General features: G+C 35.4%; 1 protein-coding gene across 1 annotated transcript; it reads left to right on the forward strand.

The window, feature by feature from the left end:
- Positions 1–8,441: 8,441 nt before the first annotated feature.
- Positions 8,442–13,746, forward strand: LOC107797033 (peroxisomal membrane protein PMP22). Its single transcript, XM_016619868.2, has 7 exons — positions 8,442–8,611; positions 9,576–9,674; positions 11,517–11,618; positions 11,903–11,978; positions 13,040–13,110; positions 13,201–13,286; positions 13,395–13,746. The coding sequence occupies exons 1-7, from the start codon at positions 8,540–8,542 to the stop codon at positions 13,444–13,446; spliced, it is 558 nt and encodes a 185-aa protein (XP_016475354.1). The 5' UTR covers positions 8,442–8,539; the 3' UTR covers positions 13,447–13,746.
- The last annotated feature ends 3,722 nt before the right edge of the window (positions 13,747–17,468 follow it).

A 17,468-nucleotide genomic window follows, 5' to 3' on the forward strand; every position in this document is an offset into this window, starting at 1 on the left:
ACCTTGTAGCAATAAATACCCTTGGGGGTACGAAATGCAGTAAGCTCTTCATCTTTTAGCGCCATGCAAATTTGGTTATAGCACGATGAACCGTCCATAAATAACATTTCCTCGTACCCAGTAGTAGCATCAATCATCAGCTCTGGAATAGTAAGCGGGAATTCATCTTTCGAACATGTATTGTTGAGATCCCTCAAGTCAACGCACACTCGAATCTGGACATTTTTCTTCCTTACAGGGACAATACTTGAAACACAAGTTGGGTATTTAACTTCGTGAATAAATCCAGCTTCGATGAGTTTGTTAACTTCAGTTTTAATCAAGGGAACCAAGTCCGGTCTAAAGCACCTTTGAGCTTGTTTAACAGGACGAGCACCATTCTTGATTGCAAGGTGATGGACTGCTACTTTCGGGTCCAAGCCAGGCATCTCTTTGTAAATCCAAGCAAATACATCCTTGAACTCCTTGAGTAACTCGATATAAGTGCTTTCTTCATCGATTGCTAGTAAAGCACTTATGTATGTGGGCCTTGGTTCTTCATCTGTTCCAAGGTTAACTTCTTTTAAGGCATCAATCGTTGCCTTCACCCCTTCTTCAAGTTCTGGGGGAGCATCTTTTGCATCTTTATCTTCTTGAGGGTCTCCATCATTGAAGGATATGTGATAACACGGTGAAACATCCTCTAATTTCTCATCATCCTCCATTATAGACGAAACACCATTCCCGCCTAGTGCACTAACGTGATAAGAACCCATACTTTCTTCATCTTCATCACGTTCCTTAGTGTAGACCACAGTATATGGCTTTACCTTCAGTATTTCATTACATGAAACCACAAGTTTTGTTAGTCGCCTCATTCTGGAAGGAACCAAACTTTGGAAATCCTTAGAGATCTTCTGGATTCTGGGTGAAGCGGGTGTTTTTATGCTTTGATAATTTCTCTGGAACTTGTTCCCGTTCTTTAATAGACACAATCTATCAAATCCGGAAGTCCTCACAGTTGATTTTCCAAGTCGATCAAATACAGAAGGCCTGTAAGAAGCGGTAGATTCATCTTCTACAGTAATATAATTATTGCTTGCCCTTCTTATGGAGATACGCACTAGTGAGGGTTGTTTATATCCCAAACCTTCACGTGGTTGCCTCGTAGCAGATTCTGATGGGAGCTTCCCTAACTTTGACGGTTCATTGGGATTGTATCCATCTTTTTCAAATAGCCTGTAAGCGTTAGGATCAAAACCTTTATTTGTTCGCTTTGTAGGGAGTGCCACATTCTGCAAACGATTTTGGGCCACAAACCCTGCAAGTGGCTTTGAGGACAACTTTACTACCTCAATTCATTTTACCAGAAGAGTTAACTCCTTTAGCATGTTAGTTTCGAGATTAGATAAGTCACCTTCATCTTTCTTCCTTCTAGGGGAATATTGGAGCGCACGAGTTACTTTCTTGCCATAAGACGCAATATCCCCTCTATAAGATTTATTTGAGTTAGGTTGTACTTCCTCAGTAACAGCTTTGGCTCTACCAGCAGTCACCTCAGCTCTTTTAGTTGTGGTCTCATCATTCTTGCTTTTTAGCCATCATCAGCTTTTAGCTCCTTCACAATGCGGTTCTTCAAGTAGAACTTTGCATCGGCGAAGTGTGACTCAACCTCGGTGAATGGCTCATCATCAACAACTATCTTCTTCTCGACTTCACTCTTATAGTATTTTAAACATTGATGGTAGGTAGATGGAACTACTTTATTCTTATGTATCCAAGGCCTTCCAAGCAAGACGTTGTATGAAGTCTTTTCATCGATCACATGCAACCATGTACTTGATTGCATATCTTCAATGGTGATTCCCAGCCTGATCAAGCCTATGGCTCTTTGCCCCTCTTTGTTGAATCCTTGGATCATCACATGACTTTCTGAGAGTTCGTACATGGGAATACCAAGTTCTTTCACAGTGCAAATTGACAAGATGTTCACTGAGGATGCTCCATCAACCAAAATTCGATTTACCCTTTCATCACGCATATAGCCAATCGAGTACAATGGGCGGTTATGAAGAGTGTCACCTAGCAGAAGATCATCATTTGTGAACGTGAATTTTTCCTCGCATGCGTTAACTTCTTGAGGAATAGACTCGATGAGCTCTTTTAAAAATGGTGCCAATGGTAGGTCATCACTCTTTTCTTCCCCTTTATCAGCGTTGCAACAAGAGGCCTCAATACCGTCACGGGAAATCTTCATGCGGAACCAACATGGCAAAAAATCCTCCAAGGTCACTGGATGTCGTAGGTTTTGAGGGTGGCGCGCCTCCACTTTTCCTTTCTTCAAACGCCTAACTGGATTATGTTTCATTGGTCTTTTTACCATCATCTTCCTTGTTGTTTATTCTATTGATTCTTTTCATAGGATCCTTTTGTGGCGCTTACGACGAGTCATCAACGTCCAACCTTCATCGTCATCATGTTGATCGACTTCAACTTTGTTGTTCTCCAGTAATTCTTCATCTTTACTTTCTTTAAAACCACATAAGTCATCCAGACTGAATGAACCAAAGGTGATAGAGACTTGGTTTGCACTTGCTTTATCATCTTCAAGCACGATCTTCTTTTCACGAGCCAAGTCCATAACTTTATCCTTGAAGACAAGGCACTTCTCTAGAGGGTGGCTCACAAGTCGATAGTATTTGCAGTAATTTGGGTCATTCGTTTGACCAGCTTCATTTGGCCGCTTCATTTCCGGAAGCTCAATGAGATTTAGATCGAGGAGTTCTTTCAAAAATTGTTGGCACATCAGAATCCAGAAATGGGTACTCCTTCTCTTGCATTTCTTTTAGAGTCAACTTCCTACTTGGTTTATCTTGAAAAGAAGTGGATTTCGTACTCTGCTTTTTGCTCACCTCCATTGTGAACTTCACAGGTAATGTGTTGACATTCATAGTTTCTTTGTTTTCAGACCTAGATACAAACTTGCTCCATTTCCTGACTTCTTGCTTGTCGTTCCTTTTGCTAGGCTCATAGATAGGCAACCTTTCGTTTCCAGCGGAGGTCATGCTTAACTCCATGTCATGGGCACGATTTGCAAGTTCTTCAAATGTGCTAGGATTGATACCTTGCAGGATGTAGCGGAGTCCCCGATGCATGCCTTGGATGCACGTCTTTATTCCAGAAGCTTCACTAACCCTCTCTTTGCAGTTGAGGCTTGTATTCCTCCAATGATTGATAAAGTCGATAACTGGTTCACTTTTTAGTTGACGAGTATTTGTAAGTTATATCATACTCACAATATGTCTCGTGCTATAAAAGTGATTGAGGAACTCTTGCTCTAGTTGATCCCAGCCAGCGATAGATCCAGCCTCGAGGTCTGTGTACCAGTCAAAAGCATTTTCTTTTAGCGAGCGGACAAACTGCTTGACGAGGTAATCTCCATAAGTCTCAGCATTGTTTCACGTCTCAATGAAGTGCGCCACATATTGCTTTGGATTACCTTTACCATCAAACTGTTGAAACTTTGGAGATTGATAGCCGGCAGGCATCTTCAACATATCGACCCTTGCAGTGTATGGCTTTGCATATGTAAGGGAGGACTTGGCAGCAACTTCATACTTTTTCTTAATGGTTCCTTCAATGAACTCCTTCAGTTGATCGATTGGAATCATCCCTTCAGATGAGACAGGGATAGCCTTAGCGAATGCTACTTGTCTTGGGGGAGAATCAATCTCTGGAACTTCTGGGAGCTTGCCAGGTGCATGGGTGGATTTTTCTTCCATCAAGATTCCCACCCTGTTTGTTAGCTTGCCAATTCTAGTATCTTGATTTTGCATGCACTTGGTCAAGCCATGGCTTGCATGTTTGTTATAGATGATGGGGAGTAGCATGAATTATCATACAGATTGATTCTCGAATGGCTCACGCTATGTGGTGTAAGTGGGGAGGATCCATCACTTGAAGCATCATCATCTTCCTTCACATCAGAGTTCTTGGATCCGGAGGGGTCAAGCAAAGCAAGAGTTTTCTTGATATTTTCAGCAACATCGCTTCCTCCTTCGGGTGCGTTTGTGGAAGATCTTGCTCCTCTTGAGGATGAAGATTCGAAAATAGGGGTTGATGCGGACGACACTTGGAGTGCTTGTTGTCCTAAAGAGCTTGCTTTGCTCCTCGTAACTGGTCCAAAGCTTCCAAAGGTAACATCGAGGATGCTCTCCACATCAGCATAGAACCTGGAGTTAGCAGCCTTGGTGGAAGTTGATCCGGGGTTGATTTTCTTTAAAACCATTTTGATGTTCTTAAACTTTGGCGATTGAAAAGTTGAGATGGGAGGTAGATATTGTCCCACTGGGCGTGCCAAAATTTATAGAGAATAAATTTGCGTCGAGAAAATAAAATCGAGACCGAAAAATATTGCAACAATCGTAGTATTCAATTTTAAGTAATTTGAGTGTACAATCTCTATGAATCTCCTGATTCTACTTTTTCAATATAAATTCAAGGGCCTTTGGGCTTGATCTTGAACTTATATTTGTTTCCACGGACGATGATCTTGGATTCAACTAGCACGAACTTTGATTTGAACTCGTACTCCTTGAATCTTGATTTATTCTTCGTTTTTTGAGCTTGAGATTGATTTGAGCTTAAACTTGGTTTGTTATTCGTTCTTGAGCTTGAGCTTGATTTGAGCTTGAACTTGGTTTGTTCTTCGTTCTTGAGCTTGAACTTGATTTGTTTTTCGTCCTTGAGCTTGAACTTGATTGTTGAACTTGAACTTGATTACTTGAAGCTTGAAACTTGTGGAGGAATTTACAGCGTTTGATCCACGAGCTCTTTCTTGCTTCTTGTGATAACTTCTGGTGTCTTTCTAAGTTATGAAAACTCCTATTTATAGTTGTGGGAGGGAAGAGTTATGATAAGAACAAACTCTTTCCGACCAATCAGATTAAAGAGTGACAAGGCCGCATTTGATTGGTCAGAGCATGTCGCTTGCACATGTGGCACGATTTTATTGGCCTTTTAATGTGACTTGGCATGCCTTATCATTTTGACACATGGCATGATCTTATTGGCTCTTCCATTTGACTTGGCGTGCAACGTCATTTGACACGTGGCACAAACTGGGCCTCTAGGAAAATGATATTTTGGGCTTAATGAAGTGAGCTCATTATTCGTAGCTCAACTAAATAGGCTAGCCCAACACTTTGAAATTATTTATTTAATCCATATATATTGGATCAAGCTTATATAATTAATCCCTTTATATTAGCCCATAATATTTGTTTGGACTAATATATATTGCATTTAAAATATAGTCCAAATTATTTTATGGATTTAATTTCAATAAAATTTGTATGCCTACACGGTGCATGAATGCTTTTGTGTTCATACAGTTTGAGAGAACATTGTAAAAAAAAGTCATTATGTTGTCAAGATATATAACTAAATTCCTATATAAAAAGGATAAACTTAAAATTGAAGACTGAAACAAATATACTAATTAATCAGTAAAGAAAATTATCATAATTTATAAATTTATTGATATAAATTAACCTCAACCAAATAACAAAAGGAATATACTGTAACACTTTTCTGTATACTAAATTATTTATATAAATATATAGTAATAATAATAATAATAAGAATTTAAAATAAATTTGGGGCCTTCAAATTTTGGGGGCCTAAGAATTTAAAATAAATTTTGGGCCTTTAAATTTTGGGGGCCTAAGGTGACGACCTCACTGCTCAAACCTTTAGAGCCGCACCTGGTACATGGACCAGGTTGGTTTGACTTTCATCAAAATCAAACCAAACCAGCTATATCGATTTGGATTGGTTCAGGGTTGTCGAATTTTTCGGGTTTTTCGGAAGTTTTCGATTTTTTCGTTACATAAGTATTATTCAATCTTACTTTGTTAAAGTTATAGATAAAGTTTTGATAAAAGAATATATGTTTAGCAAAAATTAAAAATACTAACAAATATATGATCTATTAAAATATTCTTATGGGAGAATTTATTTTAGTAATACATGATAGTAATTTTCTTAGTAGTCTAACAATAATTTTTCGTTAATGTACATTTTCAAGGTTAATTGAATTTAATAATTCAACATAAAAATCAATATGATACCTACATAATGATATATTCTATTTAATTTTAAATTATCAAAAAACCATTTCAAATTCAAAAAGATATAAGAATTTAATATATCTTGACATATGAATATGGAAGAGCAAGAAGATTTACGCATTTTAATAACACTTGATAAGCAAGTGATGATACAACCCATTATCTAAAGTAAACAAGAATGGATGCACTTCATAATTCTATTAAATATTACATCCTATGAGAAAATTCCAAATATATCTAGACATTTTAAAAAAAAATTTCTATATGGAGCCTTAAAAGTATATATAAAAATTATATATTTATATGTCGGTTTGGTTCAGGTTATGTCACTCAATACCAAACCTTTTCGGATTTTTTAATCGGTTTGGTTTGACTTTTCGATTTGGTGCGATTTTTCGGTTTGGTTTGAAAACCCTACTCTTTAACATTTTAACATGCCATCTCTTGCTACAACCACGATTTCTATGCGACATTAATTTCCTTTTAAAGAGATTGTTAGGTTTAAGATTTCAAGTTACACTGCGTTTGTGTTAATCCAATAAGAGTATGCAGTAAAGAGGTGAATTCTAAATATAACTCATCAATAGATAATATTGTTCGAACGCTCTAAAATATTGGCGTACTTGAGTCACATTCTCCAAATATGCATAGTTTTTTGGAGGATCTAATACATATTATTTTTAGAGAATTTGACACACACTCGGTTTCTTTTTTTTCTTTTTTCTTTTTAAATTCGTGCAACATAGTCAATAGGTGAATTTCCAAACGAAACCTGCATATATTGCAATGGAAATCCAATCCATGCTTACATTCAATATTTAAATAAGATTTTCATATCCTATGCTCTGTGTGATACAAAACCAAGATCATAGCTAAATATAATAAACTAGAAATATATTAAATCTAATCCCAAACTGAATCATTCAACTCCAATCACAAAGTCTGCAGCAATTATACAGTTGAATCATTCCATTACAAACCACAAGGGACAACAAGGGAAAAGCATATTCTTAACCTCCCCAAAGATGAAATACCCAATAAATTAACATAAAAATCGCACATTCTCTTTTACAAATTATGGGTTTCTCCGCTAATCAAAATTTAATCACATGCTCCAAATTAGGAGTGTTCAAAATCGAACCGAAATCGTTAACCGAACCGAACCGATGGCTTATTGGTATCGAATTATCGGGGTAATGGATGATAAACAGATTGCAATTTTATAATTAACGGCTTATTTGGGGGCTGATTACTCAATTTTCTTATTGGGTAAATCATTAATTCGTTAAATTTTTTTATATTTATACTTTTACCCCTATGTATATAAAGTACTATTAAAACCCTAAATGGCTAAATCCCTAATTTGTATTTTCTAATTCTCAATTGTCTACAGCCACTAGCGACAGAGAAGTCGTCAGTCTTGTCTCTCTTTTGAACTGAGAACTAAGAAGTCGAAAAATCGAAATCTCAATAATTAATACGTGTATGCCTGTATGAGTAGTCTTGATGGTATTAAAAATTTGGTTAATACGTGTATGGTAATATGAGTAGTCTTGAAGACTCTTCAATTAAAAAATACTGTTTGGTTAGATCTTAGATGGTATTAAAAATTTAGTATTAATTTGAAACTGTTTGGTATTGATTGAATGATTGTTCAAAAAATTTCTATTTGGTTTAGACGATAAGCCGCCCGATAATTGTTAATCCGATACCAATCCGCCAGTTGTCTTATTAGATGGCTAGCGAATTACTAAATGTATAATCCGATAACCGTTAAGCCGAACCGTTAAGCGTAATTATCCGCCCGATTCGCCCGATAAGCACCCATACCCCAAATGGTTGCCTTACACTACTCAATTTATTGAGTTTAAGTTAGATGCATTGCAGTGCAAAATATATTTAAATAATCAGATTATTTATTAAGTAATTACAGATAAATTTTTCGATAAGTATTAACTGGTAGTCTGATTAAAATGTTAATTAACCTACTATCATATCTAAAAATTCATTAATAATATAGAAAAATCTTTACTAAAAATATGCTCCATGTGTCTCAATTTATACGAGGGTTTGACTAGATACAGAATTTAAGAAATAATTAAAGTTATTTAATATTTATTATCTAAAACAAGATATATACAAATTTATATGATTATAACTATTATATTTATAAAAAATTTAAAATTAAATTATTTATAAATATAAAATTATATGACAAAGAGTGTGACATAAATTTGGAGAGAGTGAGTATTATTTGAATCCAAATCTAATTACATGGTCCAAATGGGTCCCGCATACTATAACATAGTACTACTATTCTTCACTCCAGATATTTAGCTGAAACCAAACTGCGGAAGACTGAAAATAGTCAAACAAAGATCAAAACTTTCTTCTTGTTACAGTTGATGAACTGAAGAAGAGCAAAAAGAATGGGGTCAATTGCCAAAATTGGGTTGCAAAAATACTTGTTACAACTTCAGCAACACCCTTTAAGAACAAAGGTCTCACCTTTTTCTCGCTTTCTAACAATTCTTTGACTAATCTCTCTTTCTTTGCTTCATTTTCTCTAATTTGTTAAGTGGGTTTGGGTTATTTCGAGCTGTTAGTTCAATTCTTGATCTGGGTGTTTTTTTATATCTCGAAAAGTTTCCATTTAAGAACAAAGATCTCAGCTTTTCCCCTCTCTCCTAGTTTCTTTATATTTTTTGTTTTATTTGTTTTAATTTTTATATTAGTGAATATGGGTTTTAAAATAGAGACTAACTTAAAAATAATTTTAATGTAAAGTTTAAGTATTTACACAATCAGGTCAGTTAAAGGTTGGTTGCAGGTAACTCTATTTGATCATTGATTGTTAAACTTTAATACGTAAATGGTAAGTAACTTCTTATAACATGTTAAAATTATACTGATAATGTAAAAAAAGTTATGACACTGTTAGTGTATATAACTTAAATTCTTAATGCAATGGCATCATGGCACCCAATGGTGTGGACTAGTCGTTAATGAAGTAAGAATGGATCACGGTAAATTACAATGGCAAAAAGTTCGGTGATTTATTTCTATTTGTCTAAATTTTGATAGATAGAGTTACTTGCTATTTGCACCGGTGGGAGGTAGCAAATATGGAGTTGATTAGTTAAGGTGCACTTAAGTTGGCCGAACACCACCATTACGATAAAAGAAATAGTATAATTATGATGAATTCAAATGCATTATATTGGAATCTGGGTGTAGCAAGTAAGAGGTTCATCAAATCGTTGCCTGTGTGTGTGGTGTATGAATGGACCTGAATTGAATAGAATGAATATAAAAGATTCTTGTAGTTGACTTTAACTAGTTTGGGATTAAGATGTAGGTTATCAAGTGGAATGGTGTGGGTTATTTTTAAGTTTTTTTTTTAGTTCAATTGGTACTGCGATTTTGTTGTTATAGGTTTCTAGTGTTTGCAATTTATAATTGCAGGCAATAACAGCGGCTGTTTTGTCAGCGATCAGTGATATAGTGGCTCAAAAGATCACTGGCATTAAGAGACTTCAAGTCAGACGTCTTCTTCTGAAAGTGGTACTGTTTTCATGGTTTCCTTTTAAATACACCCGTTTGCTTCTCTTTTTCCCTTTTCTTTTTGTGTGTGCTGTGGAAATCTGAAGTGCTAATGATTTTGTCAAATGTGTTCAACTTTATTAATTTTATATTCTGCATCTTGCTCGAAGCAAGGTAAAAGGCTACCAGTAGAATACTTTTCCAACTCTGCCCTGATCTTATTCATGAGTTCTTGGTATTCTGCTTTTTTTGATTAAGATTAACCTGATTCTGTAGCGCACTATCCTAGTCACTCATACTGTATCGTCAACTATAGATCACTTTTAGCCTCTTTGTACACTTTTGTGAAAACATCATGAAGTAAAGACTGACGAAGCAGACAATACCTTCTTAACATACTGTCCGACTTTATGCTTATAAATGCTATAGTAACCCACAGTACTCTCGTCCTGTTTCAATTTGATGAAGTTCAATTTTATTGATGTTGTGGGGGGAAACCCTGTCTACAAGACTACAAGTAGTATACCGGAATGTAAAAAACCTGCATCATATGATTCTCTACAAAAGACAACAACTCAATCTATACTAATAGGACTGTCATCTATGTTCATTGGGTTTGTTGTTTGTTGTTGTCATCAATGTTATCACATAATTTAGTCAAATTTTCTATATGACCGTTCTTAAATTAATTCACTAAAGAGAACTTCTATTATATTTCAGAAAAAAATGGATGTAAAAGCTTGATGATTTCCTAAACGAAGAAAGGATAAAATAGAAATTACTAACTTGAAATCCAATTTGAAAAGTAATAGATTAAAATCAAGAAAATAAAGTAATAATAAAGCAAAGTCATAGTAAATACAACGATTTTTCTAAAGTGTTGGGCGTTCATGTCACATAACCTTTCTCTAGCCAAGAATCCCATTATTGATCGAATTGGGATGGATCCAATTCATTGGCTAAAGAAAAATCTATCGTTTTAACACTCGGAAAAAAAACCTAGAAAAGAGGAAGTAAGCTCCTTACATTTAAAGTTCCTCTCCTTCGAGGGATAGGGCACATTCCGCCATAACCATGCTTTAAACCTCGATCCAGCTCTCAAACTATGTGATCCTCGTCACCAGTCAGCTTAATGTTGATAGTCTGATGAATCATTTTGGTTCTAGAGAGTTCTGATCTTCCCTTATATTTGAGTAAATTGATGTTAACATTTTTTTTTTCTTAAGTTAGAATTTCAAAACTTTTGCAAATCAATTTTGGTTACGTTGGTTTGAGTATGAGCTGCAAAGGATGTAACAGCTCCTGTCTTTGTTGGGAATCTTTTCCCTCTTCTTTTCCCAGAGTGAATCACCCTATTCATATGCTTGATCTGGTGTGCAAGGCTTCTGCATGGAGTCTAGCGAGGTCTGTTCTATAGGCTTACCCTTGCTTAGAAGAGAGATTATTTCTGCCTAAAATTGACAACCAAATTTATCAAGACGTTGAAAGAAGTTTGGATCTTATAACTAGCTTCGGGAACTTAATGACTTATCACTGTATTGAAGAAATCAGTAGGATAAGTAAAAGTTTGAGAAAACTTACAATGATATGAAAGTGGTGCTTGAAAACACTTTGATATCTTTTAGCTGCTGTGAAGTTCTGTCTTTTTTTGTTTGGAGAAAATGGAAACAGAACAAACAAATAGCAAGTAAGCATATATTAGGACTTATTCAGCTCTGAGGCATAGTCCAGTTGTAGTGCTATGTCAAGTTTACTTCCATCTCAAGGTTCATTTCTGATGTATCCTTTATATCTTTTCCTTTGCTTACCATATATAAGTTGCTATCTGGGACTGTCATTGGCTGCTAACATAACTGCGTGCAGCTTTTTGGCTTTGCCTATCTCGGGCCATTTGGGCATTTTCTTCACTTATTACTGGACAAACTTTTCAAGGGGAAGAAAGACACAACAACAGTTGCAAAAAAGGTAATCGAAACCCTTCTTTTTTGGACAATTTACAATAAGTGTCGGGAAAAGAAGTTCCAGATTCCTATTGAATCCACATCCTTTAGTGTCACGATTACCCGTCAGTCCTTTTTTTTTTCTCTTTTCGTTGTAATAGATTATTTTCAACATTAATCAATCGTAATGAAACTCTTTAGCTAGATTACCATTTTGGTCAAACAGTATTTTCAGTTGGGGAAAACTCTAAAAGAGTAATGACCAGATTAATACACAAGAATATGAAACTTGCAATTTAATTGTTTCAGGTGGTGCTGGAACAAGTGACATCTTCGCCTTGGAATAACTTGCTTTTCATGATTTACTATGGGTTAGTTATTGAAAGTGAGTTTTATTCTGAGCTACAACTATATTTCATTTTTGCAACACTAACTATTTCAAGGATTCCATGATGCTTCTGCAAGTAAATGTGCGAGTAGATATATTGAAGTTCTGAGAATTGGAACCTTAACTGTTGACTTAGAATGCATGAATCATTTTTGGATAGGAAGGTGTGGAGGTTGGGAACTAAGGTAGAAGGCTAGGTATCCCACCGTTGTCCTTGCTCGTTCCAGTAGTTTTAGACTTTAGTGCATTACTTAGTGTTAATCTTGTATTTTCTTATTATTAGATTTTTGTTATTACTTGTTGTTTCTTTCGCTTCGGTTTTCCGATTGGTTTGCTGGTGTTGTTGCTGGTGTTGTGCTCATTCCTCATTATCTTTCCTGAGCTGGGGGTCTACTGGAAATCTCCTCTCTACCTTCTTAGGGTAGGGGTAAGGTCTGTGTACACACTGTCATTCTCAGATCCCACTTGTGGGATTGCATTGAGTTTGTTGTTATTGTTGCTGTAATCTACAAAATTTGTGAACGTCAAATGCACTCTGAAGCACTACACCTTTACAAAATCTGCAAAAAGAAAAAGGACTGCAAGAGATTGTACATTCATAATATAAAAGCAGGAAACAAAAGCTCAAAGCTTTAGCGGAATCCCAGTTAAATAAAGTTTCGGTAACGTATCTTTTAAAAAATAATCATTCAGTTATTGGGGAAGTATGTATATACATGCGAAGACACTTTTTGATCTTTGTTGCTTTTATGCTATTTTACATGTCCAAACTCTTTCTCACCGAATAAATTCTTTACAGTGTACAAGCTTTGATCAAAGGACAAAGTTCTCTCATGTGAAAGAAGCCTGAAACTATTTTTCTTGTTCCAAAGTTGTTCATCTATATTTTCTAGATTTCCTATTTTAACTTCTAGGAAATACCCTGAAATTAAATTCTTGTTCAAAAGAAGTATTTTGCTCGAGTCTTTTTATATTGAGTATTTTCATTAGCTAGAAGTATAGCAATATATATGCACATAACAAAGCTTTGAGTTGATAGAATCTTATAATACGTACAGGTAGACCCTGGATCCAGGTGAAGTCTAATATTAAGAGGGAATATCCAAAAGTGCAGTATACAGCTTGGACGGTTTGTCAAATTCCCCCTCTTTCAGATTCAATTTTTTTAATTCTATTGTATAGTGAACTATAACTCTATCAATCGTTCAAAACTACGCAGTTTTGGCCAGTCGTGGGTTGGATTAATCACCAGTATGTGCCACTGCAATTCCGTGTAATCTTTCACAGCATCATCGCGTGTGGCTGGTATGCTACATTTACCTACTCGTCGCTACTGTTTATGATATGGTCAATTTCATTTTCACCTCAATTTTTTCACAAAATAGTTGATCCTTTCTTGTATTCAACTTGTAGGGGAATATTTTTAAATCTACGTGCTAGATCAATGGCTTTAAAGAAAGCTTGAAAAAATCTCAAAGTTGCAATTTGGACATGGTAACATATTCATATATAGTTCAAAGATTATAGGGGCTTGCTTCTTCAAGCTCCATCCAACCTATACAGGACGTCGCTCGCTTTGTCTCTGCTACTAGTGGCTTATGTAGTGGTTGGCGTTCCGACGTCCTACTAGTGGCTTGTCTTTAATGAATGCTGTCAGTTTTTAGTTTGTTGTATTTTATCTTTTTTTTTTTGGGGTTTTTATTTTCTTGAATATTAGGACATCTTTTTGAATTAAAAGGTTGGTTATCATAGAGCACCATTCTAATTGATGATGGCCATATTATTATTATAACTACAAAGCGTATATTAGGAATAATTTGACAAGAGGGGTTGTTCAGATGGTCAGCACCCCCACCTACAACCCCGGGTCGTGGGTTCGAGTCACTAAAGGAGCAATAGCTGCTGCAACAAAGGGAAATCAAAGGTGAGGGGAATAAAAAAAAAAGGATAATTTATTTCTTCCGAAATGCTTTTTCAATTTGATTTCTTTATTTGCATTAGTCATGGATGACTAAACAAATGCAAGAATTCAAAGAATGCCAAAGCTATGTGCTATATTTATGGGCAAAGTTCATTTTTAGTTCGCGGCCGAAACTATTTACATCCGGTAGCCGCAAAAGTGTATAAAATTTGTATATTTTTTTTTATATATTTAACATACATTAATGCATATACATACAAAACATATATATTTATTCGGCTATTATTTTAAGAGCGGTTATACAATGTCATTTTCCCTATATTTATTTATTTATTTATTAGTCTTTTGAAGGAGAGTCTTGGCATAACCGATAAAGATGTTATGTGATCAGGAGGTTACGGGTTCGATCCGTGAAAACAGGCTATTGCAGAAATACAGGGTAGGACTGCAAACAATAAACCTTTGTGATCCGGCCCTTTTTCGGACCCCATGCATAGCGGGAGGTAGGGCTGGCAAGTGGGCCGGTCCCGGGCCTAAACTGGCCAAGTGGGCCGGTCAAAACGGTCTCGGGCCCGGTCCCCGACCGGACCCAAATTAAACGGGCTTTTTGTAGGGACCGGCCCTGGACCGGGACCGGGCCCAACATATTTTTTTAAAAAAAATTAAATAGATATTAGAGACAAAAGGATGTTAAAAAAAATATCTATAGAATTGTGACCTAAATTTTATTTAACATCCTAAATTTTAATATTCAATATTTAATATCGAATATATATAGTATATAAGATGTATATATAGTATATCGATATAAGATGTATATATATATATAAGCTAAATTTTATTATAGAATTGTGACCTAAATTTTATTTAACATCCTAAATTTTAATATTCAATATTTAATATCGAATATATATAGTATATAAGATGTATATATAGTATATCGATATAAGATGTATATATATATATAAGCTATATTCGATAAGCTATATATACATCTTATATACTATATATAAGATGTATATATAGTATAGTATATATATTAAATGTATATATACATACATATTATATCGATATATATATATAAAAGCTATATTCGATAAGCTATATATACATATTAAATGTATAAAAAGTTTGGGGTTAAAACAAAGTTGGGGGGGGGGGGGTTAAATGACTTTTTTATAAATAGCCAACGGCTATATTTAAAAAAATAAATATATATTTTAAAAAAAAATATAGCTGTTGGGACTGTTTGGCCCGCTAAGGGACCGGTTCGGTCCCGGGCCGGTCCCTATCGGGCTAAATGGTCCCGGGCCTGGCGGGTCCAAATCATAGGACCGGCCAACAAGACCGGCTCAGGCCCACTAAAACCGGGCCAAACGGTCCTGGCCTGTTTAGCCTGTTTGACCCGCGGTTCCGGACCTGGACCGGCTCACTTGTCACCCTTAGCGGGAGGTTTGCTGCTACTTTTTCTTTTCCTCCTGACCCTTCAACTGTGACTTCAAAAGGGAGATTCTTGAGAATAAAAAGATTGATTTGTCACATTGACAAACAATCTTTATTTATTTAGCCAGGTTATCGAGGCCTTGAGCCCTTGACCAATTTCCCTTGGCACCCCACAAACGTTTTCATCATATTTTTAACGAGGCAGTGAGCTGAACTTCTGCTATTTCTTCCTTTTGTTTAGTCATTTTTCTCTGTTTGGAGTGCCATGTTGATGAATATGTTTTTTCCTAGATGCTCGGCTAGAGATCATTCATCTCGAGTTATAAAAGTAATTTTTCTGAGTTTAAGTTCTATGCCGTAACACGATATAAAAAGTTGCATAATCAATCATTTATAAGATAATTATAGGTAAATTGATCACGCCCAACTCTAGTTATAATAAGAATATGCGATCGCTGCAAATATAATCCGGTATAAGAGTCCGAAGTAGAATTTCACAGAGAACTAAGGTTTAGTTACAACTGTTCACTATCACTATGAAGACAAGCTCGAACAAGTCCTAAGTTATAAATATTAAGATTCTTATATCTAATTAACTAACAAATTAAAGTAGTAGATTAACAACTAAAGACACTACGGGTTGGAGAATAGATTAAGAAGGTCTAGAGTTATAATTTTTTCAATTGTCGGAATCCTTCCCACTATGTCTTCTATAATTTCGCCTAAGTATTCTCTACCGATCGTGAGTATTTTGGGTGTCACGACCCAATTTCACCTATAGGTCGTGATGGTGCCCTACACTACAACTAGGCAAGCCAACTAATAATTTAAACCTATATTCAATTCTTTTAAAATTAACCGAGTAATTAAACTCTTCTTAATTTCAGGAATTTAAAATAATATGAAAAGATTCTAGTAAATTAAAAATAATCAAGTCCAAAAATTCTATTAGTGTGTGTGCCAAGACCTGGTGTCACAAGTGTATGAGCATCTAGTGGATTATACAAAAACAATCTCAAACACTGTCTGAAATAAAATAGACATAATACAAATACAAGAAGAAGCACCGATAGCTACAGAATGGCTCAGAAAGGCAGCTTACCACTACGCCTCTGGATAACGTGGATGTGCGATGATTGATCCTCCACTAGTGCCTGTCTCAGATCCTGCACAAAAAGTGTAGCAAGTGTAGCATGAGTACGTAAACAACGTGTACCCAGAAAGTATCAAGCCTAATCTCGAAGTGATAGAGACGAGATGACCAACTTTGACACTAACTAAGGGTCAATAATAATAATTGAAATAAAATAGAATTATTTAAATCAGCATAATTCACAGAGTTAACAATAATTTTATTCAATTAGCAGAAATAATAAAAATCTTTCAATTGCAATAATTTTCAATCCGTTAATTAAATCCACAAGCTGCAATTAAAATAGTAAGGTATCGTGTAATTATTATCATTATTAGGCACGATTTCTGCCGAGGTCGTACGGCCTGATCCAGAGTGTCGTGTACACTGCCGAGGGACGTGCGGCGCGATCCATAGATGCATTTATCCTGCCGAGGCGTTCGGCCCGCTTCACAAGAAAGGAGGACATTTTCTTATGTACCTCCGGAAGGAGAGTATATTTATTATAAGATCAATTCGAGAGGAATGAACAATTTCTTTTAACAATTAATTAATTTAAACAGAAAATTAAGCATATGAGATTTTCATCTTTTAATATCTTCCCTAACAATTCACAATATATATCAAATAATTTAATTAAGTAAAGAATACAATTTACACAAGTAATTCATGATTTGAGTCCTAAACTACCCGTAGCTACGCACGGACTCTCGTCACCTCGTGCGTACGTAGCCCCCACAATTAGAAACATTTATTAATTTAATCACCTATGAGGTAATTTCCCCCTCACAAGATTAGACAAGAGACTTACTTCAATTTGCTCCAATTTAATCCAATAGTAGGCCCTTTCCTCAATTATCCAACTCTGAATGGCTCAAATCTAGCCAAAGTAAATTTGATACAATCACTAAATATTATAGGAATCAATGTCATAAGAAAATACTATATTTTTAAATAAAATCCAAAATTAAATTAAAAATTGTTTGTGGGG

This window comes from Nicotiana tabacum, chromosome 14, assembly GCF_000715075.1.
Source record: "Nicotiana tabacum cultivar K326 chromosome 14, ASM71507v2, whole genome shotgun sequence".
Taxonomy (NCBI): Eukaryota; Viridiplantae; Streptophyta; class Magnoliopsida; order Solanales; family Solanaceae; genus Nicotiana; species Nicotiana tabacum.

Excerpts from the sequence above, each read along its gene's own strand:
- LOC107797033 (XM_016619868.2), top strand. The coding sequence starts at position 8,540 with ATGGGGTCAATTGCCAAAATTGGGTTGCAAAAATACTTGTTACAACTT. Across the intron at positions 8,612-9,575 it reads AACACCCTTTAAGAACAAAG|GCAATAACAGCGGCTGTTTT; the intron begins GTCTCACCTTTT and ends TTATAATTGCAG. Across the intron at positions 13,111-13,200 it reads TGCAGTATACAGCTTGGACG|TTTTGGCCAGTCGTGGGTTG; the intron begins GTTTGTCAAATT and ends AAAACTACGCAG.